The 13,101-nt window shown below is 49.0% G+C and overlaps 1 protein-coding gene across 1 annotated transcript in view; it reads right to left on the reverse strand.

Moving 5' to 3' along the window:
* Positions 1–227: 227 nt before the first annotated feature.
* Positions 228–13,101, reverse strand: part of nalf1b (NALCN channel auxiliary factor 1b) — a gene marked incomplete at both ends in the record, with an annotated part of 85,020 nt that continues 72,146 nt past the window's right edge. The window contains 2 exons of the mRNA XM_080535587.1: positions 228–535; positions 4,452–4,623. Of these exons, the coding sequence (XP_080391713.1) occupies positions 228–535; positions 4,452–4,623 (480 nt within the window). The remainder of the gene's footprint in view (positions 536–4,451; positions 4,624–13,101) is intronic.

The raw sequence follows: 13,101 nt of genomic DNA on the forward strand, positions 1-13,101 counted from the left end.
TGTTTGTTTGTTTGTCTGTCTGTTTATTCGCCTGTCAGTTTGTTTGTCTTGATTGATTTGCATGTCCTCCGTGTCCAAAAGGACCCACACCTCCGCGGAAAAAACCACCTCCATTACCCAGAAAGCACTGCAGCAGACGACCACAGCTTCGGAGCTTTCGCACGGCTGACACGGCCGTCCCTCTCCACACTGGGTTGCCGTGACGAGGGGATAATCCCATAATAATATCACTCCTCGTTGGCAGGGTTCTCCTCCAGAGGGGAGGCGATGGCGGGGAGGCCCAGCCCCGTTGCATTGTGGGACGCGGTGAGCGAGGCGACGGTGTGTAGGAGGACGAGGACCAGCAGGCAGAGTTTGAGGCGGCTGTTGCACAGTCTGCACACGGCCGAGGAGCTCAGGGACGAGCCGTGGTGGAGACAGGACGGGTGAGTTCTTTTGAGGGTCCCCTGGGAACTGTTGTCCTCCTTGAAGTCCCATCGGACGTCACAGCACTCCGCGTCGGCGTCCACTCCTGACGGGTACTCCTCCAACAGCCCTGGAGAGGAGGGAGACACGCTGTTACGTACTACGTACATACCACATCAGGGGTGCAAACTGGTGAGCTTAGAATGATAAGGCTCTATCTCCATTTTTGGTCAAAATGTAGTTTTTTACATAATCTGATCCATTAGGTGTTTATTAATGCCTGTGTGGTGTTATTTTTAAAATGTAGACATTTTTGAGTTGGTAATTCATAAAATACAAAGGTTCCATCTCACAAAACATAATGGAATGTAAAAACGTTGACGCTCAATATCTCTGGACTACCCTAAACGGAGATAGAACCTTATAATTCTAAGCTCACGTTAAGTGTCTACCAGTATGTCAACACAGTGCTGTTACGTTCCACTGGACCCCCAGCCATGAGAGAGCCATGGGGGGGGGGGAGACTTCTCCAGAGAACTTAACTGTGTCAGCCATGTCTGGCATTCAGGCATGGTGGGTCGCTGGCAACACCGCTAGCATGTTAGCATGCGGCTAAGTTTCAGTCACGGCCCAGAGTACAAACCACCGGTATACTCCCTGTCCCTGGGAACCATTTTTATCCCAATTGAAATGAATAATGAATCACTCAACTCGATCGTCTGATGCCGGTCCAAGTAGATAGTTTGTGTGCCGGAGCGTCGGAGTGTGTAATGATGTGCCTCGTTTTAGTCTATGGTGTTTTATGGCCAGTCAGGTACAGTAGCAGCCTGAGTGTGCCTCGTAATACTTAACGATCATTCTGTGCCAGTCCACATCCAATTAAGGAACGTACCCTTCAACAGATGTTGGAAATTAATGAATTTGAATGAAGTGCTTCACATCGCCTTATAAACAGGGTTCCCGCGCTGGTCTTAAAAAGCCTTAAAGTCTAAAATCCAGCAGTCCGATATACAAGGCCTAAAAAGGTCTTACATTTCAGTTATTCTGTCTAAAAATGAGGTGCTAGGTCTTAAAAATGAGATCCTGCAAGGAAATTAGTCCGACGACAAAATCTATTTACGCGGAAAGCAAAAAATGCCAATTCGCTTCCTTTTTTGTCTGTATGGCAGTGAAATCCCTAATTTCATCACCTCGAGGATGACAAAAAGCTATCATATGGTGTCGCGAATAGGTCTAAAATTCTATTCAAACAGGTCTATAAAAGGTCTAAAAAGGTCTTAAATTTGACTTTAAAGGTGCATCCTCTGTGGTCCTCTGTGATTCAGTTGGTAGAGCGTGATAGGGGGCTGATGCCTACCTATGTGTTGTAATGTGTAAATAAGGTATTGTCAATAATGCAAATGATGAATGTTTTATAATAAAAGCTACAAAAAAAGTTGGTAGAGCATGGTGAGGCGGCTGTGGCGCAGGAGGTAGAGCCGGCGTCTAATGATCGCAAGGTTGGCAGATTGGCGGTTTTAACCCCGGCTGGCCACATGTCGAAGTGTCCTTGGGCAAGACACCGAACCCCAAAATTGCTCCCAATGAGCGGGCCGGCGCCTTGCATGGTAGCTTGGCCGCCATTAGTGTGTGAATGGGTGAATGAGAGGCCGTCGTAAAGTGCTTTGGAATAAGGCGCTATATACTGTAAGTCAGTCCATTTTACCATTTGCATGGCACGAGCCATGGTTAGCTTAGGTTGGGGGTTCGATTCCTGCTGGGACCATCTATACTGAAAAACGATATGCACTCACTGCAATGTAAGTCGCATTGGATAAAAGCATCAGCTAAATGGCATATATTATTATAGGTTTACATGGAATTTTAGACGTATGAACTTTAACATTATGCAGTTTGTAAAAAAAATAAAATAATAATAATAATAGGACGAATGGTTATTATTCAATTAATTCAAACGGGACAGCTGTGGATGTATCCGTGTGTCGGGCTTGTGTAAGCTTACTGTACAGTAAACAAGCAATGACTTACTGAAAGAGGATGAGCATACAGCTTTCACCACAGCTGTTTGGTGTTTCCCCAGCTGCAGCCTACTCTATGCTGATCAGGAACCTCATATAACATCTATAATCACCACACTTCTGACAGACGAGTGTGTACGAGCGCTTTGCAAGAATTACGATTTTTCGAGAATAACAAATCACAAAATGTCAGGGTCTTAACGAAGGTCTTAATTAACCTTCATTTATTGCATGCAAACACAATATCATGATTCATTCTGCTAACACATTGAATAATAGTCACTACGAATGAATATGACACATCGCCTAAATAACGTTGTTGTTGTTCAATATTGGCACGGACGGATGTAGGAAATATGTCACAGCATATGGATGTAGAAGGATCTAGAAATACAGCCTACAGCACGTGCGCTTTTGATGTCCTTGGCAAAGCATGTGACCTTGATACAACTCCTGTGTAGACCGTATTGGCACGCTCGGTACACCATGAATTCCCAGGTCTGGTCTGGGGGGTGCACAAGGACAACATATCCATCTGCCACTGTCTGAAAGTACTACATCAATATTATACTGTATAACATTACAGAGTTAGAGACTGTGAGATAGTTTCGTTTGCGAGAGCGTTTTGAGTCTTAAACTATGCAGGACACCGACACTGCCACGGTCATAAATCAAGGATGTCACAGGAGCACACGTTCGTCGCAACTCGCAAGTGGCCCGTTGAGACTTGGGCCCAACTTTTTTCGAATCGTAGAATAAAAAGGTCATACATCTATCTCCTGCTGCGTTCTCTTGAAATCCCCCCCTGTATGTAATCGACTGGAAACGCCATTACGTCCCTGCTACTGTATGTACAGCCTTTTAACTCTACGCTGATCTCCTTCTATCCGACAGCTTATACACTCATACCAGCCGCCAGTGTGTCCGTGTGGGTGCATGCTAATGTGAGAGGGGTGAACTTCTGAGGGGAGCTCAGTCTGTTCCTGCTCCATACTTTTTGACGTTAAAGAGCTTAAGCCTGATCAGAGGGGACATGTAATTAAAGACTCAATACCCCCCCGCTGATCTGACGACGCGCTCCTCTCCTTTGAGAAGAGAGCGCTCTGCTCTGTCCCGTAGACGGACACCCACACGCACACGCACACGCACACGCACACGCTCACGCACACGCACACACACACACACACACACACACACACACACACACAGAGACAGACACACAGAGACAGACAGACACACACACACACACACACACACACACACACACACACACAGACACAGACACACACACATCCACACACACACACACACACACACACACACACCCACACACACACGCACACACACACATCCACACACACACACACACACACACACACACACACACACACACATACACGCACACGCATTGATTCTCAACAACAACACCATCATTTCACATTTTTGCCTATTTAACCACCCATCTTGAACTGGGATTTAATTTCCTCTGACCTGCTGCACTGCAAAATGACCAGCAGATGGCAGTGTTCACACACATTTAGCATTTAACACAAGAGGGAGAGCTCGTTGGATCACGTGTTCGCATTTTCGCTTTATCTTACTCAACTATTATTTTAGTCCTGCAGTTAAAGAGACACGTCGCTACTACAGTTTAAAAATACATCTTCAACAATTGGCATAATGCTGTGTATTCTATATGTCTAATACATTCAGGGGCCCAATTTTGCATTAGCAAAACTGTGTAAAGTTGGAGCAGAGTCGGCCATCTTTACCGTAATAACTCTAATAGACGTAATTGGAAATAATTCAACGGTACTCTAGCGTTTTCCATGACATGCAATGCACGAATAGCCACAGTTTTCTCTTTTTTTAACCATTGTTAAAATCAAGCTACAATAAAACATATATATATATATTTTTAAATGTTTTTATGTTGTTTAAAAAAGTATTACTGTATTTTTCTTGCTCTGTGAAGCACTATGAGCTTAACTCACAGCGGCGGGGTCCCCAGTCTGGGGGGGCTCCTACCTGTGCATATAAAACTGGGGCTCCCTCCATGGATGAGGTCGTCATTGTCAGGCAGGATGAAGGGACACCTCTGCTGCACCTCCAGGCAGTACTGGCCACAGGGGATACGGTTACTGCAGTGTACCTGTGTGATCTGGAAGTACTGAGAGCACAGCCAGGGCTTATACACCGCCTGAGAGAGAGAGAGAGAGGGGGAGGGAGGGAGGGAGAGGGAGAGGGAGGGAGGGAGGGAGAGAGGGAGAGGGAGGGAGGGAGGGAGAGGGAGGGAGAGAGGGAGAGGGAGGGAGGGAGAGGGAGGGAGAGGGAGGGAGAGAGGGAGGGAGAGGGAGGGAGAGAGGGAGGGAGGGAGGGAGAGGGAGGGAGAAGGAAGGGAGAGAGAATATCGATGCGTTAGAAGAAGTTGGGTTCGCCATTGATAACACACACACGTGTGGCAGGTATAAACACACACACGCACACACACACCTCCTCATCATCGTCATCATCATCTATGACCTCTACTGCTATCGATTCAGCGGAATTGATCTGTCTTCCTGGTATCCTCGGTCTAGAGACTATAGTAGGGTGGTGGGAGGAGGCCATGTTTTTCCGGGAGAGAGAGAGAGAGGGGGAGAGAGAGAGAGAGAGAGAGAGAGAGAGAGAGAGAGAGAAAGAGAGGGGGAGAGAGAGAGAGAGAGAGAGAGAGAGAGAGAGAGAGAGAGAGAGAGAGGGGGGGGGGGGGAGAGAGAGAGAGAGAGAGCCCTCTGCAGATGTATGCCACATGGATTTTTCTCCGACATGTGTTCTAGCAGGTCTACTCTCCCTGGGCGGGTACTAGGAGAGGAATCGGAATGGGGAACAACAGAATGAGAAACGGTAACAAAACGTTCAAAAACGTGTTTGATACCATTCCTCATTCCGATTGAGGAATGGGGCGGCTGTGGCACAGGAGGTAGAGCCGCCGTCTAATGATCACATGGTTGGCAGATCAGCAGTTCGAGCCCTGGCTGGCCACATGTCGAAGTGTCCTTGGGCAAGACACTGAACCCCAAAATTGCTCCCAGTGAGCGGGCCAGCGCCTTGCATGGCAGCTTGCCGCCATTGGTGTCTGAGTGTGTGTGAATGGGTGAATGAGAGGCCATTGTAAAGCGCTTTGGAGCAGCAAAAAAGGCGCTATATAAGTGCAGTCCATTTACCATTCCTCATTCCACACCGTGCCTTCAAGCGAGCCTCGTCCTCCGACGCCTACCTCCACCCAGCCTCTCCCTGACGCGGCAGGCTCTCACACACACCACCAGACTCTCACACACACCACCAGCCCCTCACACACACCACCATGCCCTCACACACACCACCAGGCTCTCTCACACACCACCAGCCCCTCACACACACCACCAGCCCCTCACACACACCACCAGCCCCTCACACACACCACCAGGCTCTCACACTAGGGCTGCAACTAACAATTATTTTGGTAGTCGACTAATCTGTCGATTATTTTTTCGATTAGTCGCGATTAGTCGTGTGGCTTTTCGCTGCGCGTAAATGGCGACGCAGAAGCATAAATCCGGCTTAACTAGCTATCTAACCTAACGTTACGCCAAGCTACAGCTGCTCACAGAGCTAGTTGATTGGCTAGCTAGCATTGCTGGCTAGACTACAGACAGCTCACGTTAGTAGGCTACGCTTGGCGCTGTTTATCTTACAGACAGCTCGCTGGTGGACTCAACATAATTGAAATAGCATTCACTTATCAAGCATCATTCATGATCATCCACCATGACTACCTGGTATTTTAATAGCGACCACCCCTCACTTAATTTCATCTCGCGTTCTCCTGGCTTCAACATGGAAAACCCCTGCTACGTAACGTTACATACAAGCGCCTCTGTCTGTCACACGCGTGCCACAGGGCAAATAAATTAATAGCACAAACGCTCATAGCATGTACAGCCCTGTCCATGAGACGTTGTTTTCCAACATGTAACAGTAAAGCTAACATAAACATTACGACCCTAACAATATAACGTTAGCCAGTTGGCTAACAACGTTAGCTAAAACTTACCCAGCTGATTCTTGCATGGCTCCCGATTTATTTTTTATTTTTTAAAATACGATTAGTCGACACTAAAATTCCACGTCGACAAGTTTTTATGATCGACGTCGTCGATTATGTCGACTAATCGTTGCAGCCCTATCTCACACACACTCACACACACCACCAGGCTCTCACACACACCACCAGGCTCTCACACACACCACCACCCCCTCACACACACACCACCAGGCTCTCACACACACCACCAGGCTCTCACACACATCACCAGGCTCTCACACACACCACCAGCCCCTCACACACACCACCAGGCTCTCACACACACCACCAGGCTCTCACACACACCACCAGCCCCTCACACACACCACCAGCCCCTCACACACACCACCAGGCTCTCACACACACCACCAGGCTCTCACACACACCACCATCCCCTCACACACACCACCAGCCCCTCACACACACCACCACCCTAACGGCAGGCAGACACAATGCTAGTAGAAGGCAGAAGACGCATTGTTAGCGAACACGCCTCGTCTCTCGACAGGCCTTCCGTCGTCGGCATCATAGTACAGTAGCTATTCTCCCCAGACGTACTCTCCACGAGCCTCCCATTGTGTCCTGTCCTGTTCTCAGAGACCTAGCTTCTCTCTCCTCCTCCTCCTCGCTGTCGGGGAGAACAGGGCCTGCTAACTCTCCCACCTAGCGCCTCGCTACGACGTTGCTACGCTACGATATAAGCGATAAGAGATAAGCCAGCCTGTTTGGTAGGATGTGTGGAGCTGTCACCTGTCAGCCAGTGTGTCTCCTAACTCCCCACAACGCTGGCGGTCCCGCGCGGCTCCGGTAATTAGCCCGTGGTTCCGGTGAATCACTCTGGGGAAGCGCTAGGCGAGTTCGCGCCAACGCCATGGGGCCTCAACGTCACGCCTCAACACTCTGCACCCAATCATAGATCATGTCACTCCTCGTCGCAGATGAAATATTTATGCTGCCTGTGTGTGTGTGTGTGTGTGTGTGTGTGTGTGTGCGTAAGTAGGTATACAGACATGCGGAATCCTCTTGTGCAGGAGTCTTAGTGATGTAACTGGCTGGGGGCTGTTTATTAGACATCAAAGTGCAGCGACGGGGAAACCAAACTATTGTTGGAACCCAAGCAGATCAGGTGGCAGCATGGCTCCACTGCTCTGGGCACACACACACACACACACCCACACACATGGACGCACACGGCCGCACACACACACACACACCCACACACACACATGTATGCACACGGCCACACACACACACACACACACACCCACATGTACGCACACGGCCGCACACACACACACACACACACACATATAGTCACACTCACACAAACAAATGTACATGTATGCACACACACATACTCACACACGTAGGCACACACACACACACTCACAAACACAAACACTGGTGAGGTCTAATCATTAGATTCCAGATGGACGATAAGGCAGATGCACACGCACACACACACACACACACACACACTGCCCTTCTCTCTGTGCTGGGCTGCTGTCAGCGTGTGAATGTCACAGCAGTAAACATGGTCACCTTATCACAGGACCGTCACATCATCACCAACACATTATCACTGCTATTTCCATGGCATTAACACACTATGTTTGTGTGTGTGTGTGTGTGTGTGTGTGTGTGTGTGTGCATGTGCATGTGCAGCTGTGTGTGTGTTTCTGTTTGCACGTGCAAGTGTGTGTCTGTGTGTGTGTGTGCGAATGTGTTTGTGAGTGTGTGTGTGCCTACGTGTGTGAGTATGTGTGTGTGCATACATGTACATTTGTTTGTGTGAGTGTGACTATATGTGTGTGTGTGTGTGTGTGTGTGTGTGTGTGTGTATGTTGACCTTATAGTAAAAACACACACCGTGTGCAAAGTGCACCTGCTATACCCCTGTCTGACCAGAGGGAGGCGATAGAGAGAAGCCACTCGATTACTCTCACTCAGCAGTCTCACATCACACGTCCGTTGACAATGTCAATGTTTGCGTTTGCGTTACGTGCGCGCATCATACGGGTGTGTTTACGAGTGCTTCCTCCCCCTCTCAGCGGTGTCTTCTATTACAGTGTCAAAGTCAACGCTGACTCTGTCCTGTCCTCAAGAGCTCTCAGCCATGGACGGAAGAATCACGTCGGACAATCGATAACACCACGAGCGAAGAGACTCTATCTTTAAACGCTTCGCAATAAACCCTCGAACCCCTCGTAATGGAGGCCGAATACGTTCTTTAAAATGGTAGAAGAAGAAAGGCATGAGATGTGGCCAAAGCCACATTGGAAGAAGGCCTGCCTGGGCAAGCATCCTATCTGAGTGTCACGTCTGTCATTGTGTCGTTGCTTTGTAGCACAGACGCTAAAGACGGCCATCAATTGGTGGTGGATCTTAACACTAGAACAGCCGTGCCTTTTTTTGCCTAATAAAGAGCTCAAATGACCCCCTCTTTAGAATGCTGCTAAGCTGCTATTTACACACAACGACCACTAGTTGGCCACTTGTAAATTATCCTGCTTTCCTACACAGAAAAACGTCAAAATAGCTTCATACTAGCTTATCCTGATGTCATTTTGAAAATGTAAGGATACTGGGTGGTAGAACGCACATATCTAGGAAAAGTCATGAAAGGAGGGTCCTGAAATTTGATCGAATGCAAAGATATAACATTTGTCTTTACTCACAGGGGTCAAAATGACCCCTCATGGCTGATGAAGTGTTAAGCACCGGTTCAGGGGTGGGCTACACACTCGTTGACCCGCTCTGAGGTGGAGGATTAAGATTGAGAGTAGGAGAAGAGTGATCCTGGATCTGTGAGTAGATTAGATTAGATTAGATTAGATTCAACGTTATTGTCATTGCACAGCAGTACAAGTACTCAGACACCGAAATGTAGTTGTGGTATCTAACCAGATGCAAATAGTGGCATAGTCAGTGCAAAAGACATGATATGTAGACAGTTGTATGGTATAACAGTATACAATATTACAGTGAGTATATAGAGTATAAAGTGAATGTACATGAGATGAATATCAACATGATATGTATAGTTATGATAATATGACAAGATAATAATGATAAGATAACGAGTAGGGGAGAAGATCCGCTTTGAGGGTTGATGCTAGCAGTTAGCATATCAGTAATGGTAAATGGACTGCACTTATATAGCGCATTTTTGCTGCTCCAAAGCTGCTCCAAAGCGCTTTACAACGGCCTCTCATTCACCCATTCACACACACATTCACACAGCAATGGCGGCAAGCTGCAATGCAAGGCGCTGGCCCGCTCACTGGGAGCAATTTGGGATTCAGTGTCTTGCCCAAGAACACTTCGACATGTGGCCAGCCGGGGCTCGAACCGCCGATCTGCCAACCTTGCGATCATTAGACGGCGGCTCCTCTACCTCCTGCACCACAGCCGCCCCAAGATCTGCTTTGAGGGTGAGCGGTTGATGCTAGCAGTTAGCATCTCAGTAGCATGCTGTAGTGTGCCGTGCTGTGACAGTGTCCTTTTGCTCTCTGCCCTAGTTAGAGAAGTACGCTCCCGCCGTCAGAGGGCCTCACACACCACCAGCACATCGGGTTTACGCCACTCAGGGATGATAAATGACTCAGGTGTCCAGAGACACAGAGAGAGAGAGAGAGAGAGAGAGAGAGAGAGAGAGAGAGAGAGAGAGAGAGAGAGAGAGAGAGAGAGGGGGGTGGAGGAGGTGGAGGTGGGGGGGGGGGGTTGTAGGGAGGGAGCGAGAGGGTGAGTGATGCAATAATACATGAGAGAAAGCCAGATGGAGGGAGAGAGAGAGAGAGAGAGAGAGAGAGAATATCAGTACCTTCTGGGAAAAGGTAAACACTGCAGTCCCTTCAATCAGCAGCAACTTCAGCATGATGCTCAAGGTCGATCATCTCTCTTTCTTTTCCTAACCTCTCTCTCATTATTCCTCTCTCTCTCTGTCTGTCTCTCTTTCTCTCTCTCTCTCACACACACACACACACACACACGCACACTTCATTTCCTTTTTCATCTTTCCTGCACTTCTGCATCTCTTAGTCCCTTCTCCTCCTCCTCCTCCTCCTCCTCCTCCTTCTCCTCCACCCTTTCTTTCCTCTGTCTCTTATCCGCCTGTGTTTCCGTTGCCTTAGTTTGTCTGGGCTGCAGCATTAGCTAAACTGTCCTCCCCGGATTGCATTATTCCATTACAATTAGTCTAACAAGGTAGTAATTGATGGAGGGCCTTTCGGCGCCCTGCGGTATGGGTTTTAAGAGGCCTCCGGTGGCCCTGTCTTGTCAGGGGCTTTGTCCCTGATTGTTTTATCTGTGCTCCTGATGCGCTCCTCCTCCTAAAAGCTGCTGACAGAGGCTGAGGGGGGCGGGGGGCGCGGGGGACGGGGGCGGCGGGGGGGCGGGGCGGGGGGGGTTGAGCACACAGGGACACATTGGATTACTGCGGCCGTAAACTTCTCACCCTGCTCCCCCCACACCCCGCCCCCGCCCCGCAACACTCCCCCCGCTCGATATGCCTTAAACACGCCGCCTCATCACACCCCCGCCTCGACACGCCGCTCGACTCGCCTCAACGCCGAATCGTACGTGCGTCTCATCATCCCACCTCGACACACATCTCGACATACCTCAACACACGTCTCAACACACCACAAAACCCTCCTCAACACACACCTAAATGTGCCTCGTCCCACCTCAACACACATCTCGCCATACCTCAACACACTTCAACACACGTCAACACACCACAACACATCTCAACAAACCACAAAACCCTCCTCAACACACACCTCATCACACCTCAACGTGCCTCAACACAAGACTCAACATACCTCAGCACTAGCCTCAAAGGGCCTCCGCATACCTCAACACCACTCAGTTAACCCCAACACAAGCCTCAACACCACTCAGTTAACCCCAACACAAGCCTCAACAACCTTCAACGTGCCTGGACGTGCCTCAGCGTACCTCACATCGACCATGTACCTCACATTGACCGTGTACAGGGTAGCACAGCGAGTCACTAACCTCACGACATCCTCCCTATCGTCTCTCCCTCTCTACTCCAGACACACTGACATCCTGACGTTCTTCCTCCCTCCAGAGGTTTGAATGGACCAGAACACACACAGGCACATACTGTGGAGTAGCAAGGACAGTCCCAGAATGAGCAAGAGGCAACAGACCACAGCTTTAAGAAAGCCTGGGAGGGAGCTGGCTAAACAGCGGAGGCAATGAGGTCAGAGGTCAAGCGGAGGTTACTGTGCAGCAGGAACCAGCATGGAAACCAGAAGCTCATTTTGCCACAGTCCACCCGGAGCATCAGCAGCAAGGGCCTCTGGGGACTGTAGTAGTACATGCTGGGGGTGAAGGGTCGCATAGCAATTTCCAACCTCGCGCATGGCTGCACACACACACACTCACAAACACACGTGTACTCGCACACACACACACACACGCGCGCACGGAAGCAGGCACGCACGTAGGCATGCATGCACATACGCACATACGCATGCATGTACGCGTGAACACACACACGCACACACACACACACATTTACGCGATCATCAAAACACAAACGCACAGGATCACATAAACAAACAAACACACACAACGAACATGCATGACCACGGACGATCAGAAAGTCAATAAAAGTAGTCAAGCGTGAGCTCCAACCCAAAGCACGAGAAGAAAAAAACCAACAACACAGGTCACAGTCCCCTGCTAGAGACATATTTAACATAACCAATTACTTTGGCTCGTTTACCTAGGCTAATGTTAGCACAGCGCCATGCTGTCTGTCGTACAACAACTTTGTTGACTGAAACAGACCCGTCGGCTCTACATTAGCTGTGGGGAACAGCTTAGAAAACACATTGTATCATCAACACAATGGAGGGAAAAGACTGGGCTAGCATGGCAGCGTGTCGACAGCATATGTTGACGGTTAATGTAGCATCACTAATAATCTTCAGATAGAAAGACCGGTGGAATTGGAATGAATGGGGCAGATTTAGGAAAAGCGCTTAGCATAGCCAACAACGAACACAATGGCCGACACAATGGTCCGGGTTTGGGTCGCAGGCGTAATGGAACCGATGGAACCGATGGAACCGACGCCTCCGGCTCTGATTGGACTGGAAGTGGGGCAGGAAGCATTCTCTCGTCTCCCCCCCCCCCCACACACACACAGTAAATTAGACTTATGTTATGCGCCATCTGAACAGATATGACCACATGTGCGAGCTATCTTCTAAAATGGGGAATGGGAGAGAGAGAGAGAGACACACCTGCTGTTGCTGATTGTACACGCACACACGCGCACGCACACGCAAACACACACACACACACACACACACACACACACACATCCTCTCACCTCTTTTAATAAGAGCTGCTCATTTGGCAGTCTAAAGTCATGCTAATGTTATTAACACACAGCAAGGGCTATATTATACAGAGTGGGGCCATTAGATACAACAAAACACACACAAAACAGACACACACTCACACACACACCTGGTAAGACAAAGGGTGCGTTCGTAAATACACTCCGAGAGCGCCGGTGCTCTCTGGTAATTT

This window comes from Nansenia antarctica (assembly GCF_963989245.1).
Source record: "Nansenia antarctica genome assembly, chromosome: 7".
NCBI lineage: Eukaryota > Metazoa > Chordata > Actinopteri > Argentiniformes > Microstomatidae > Nansenia > Nansenia antarctica.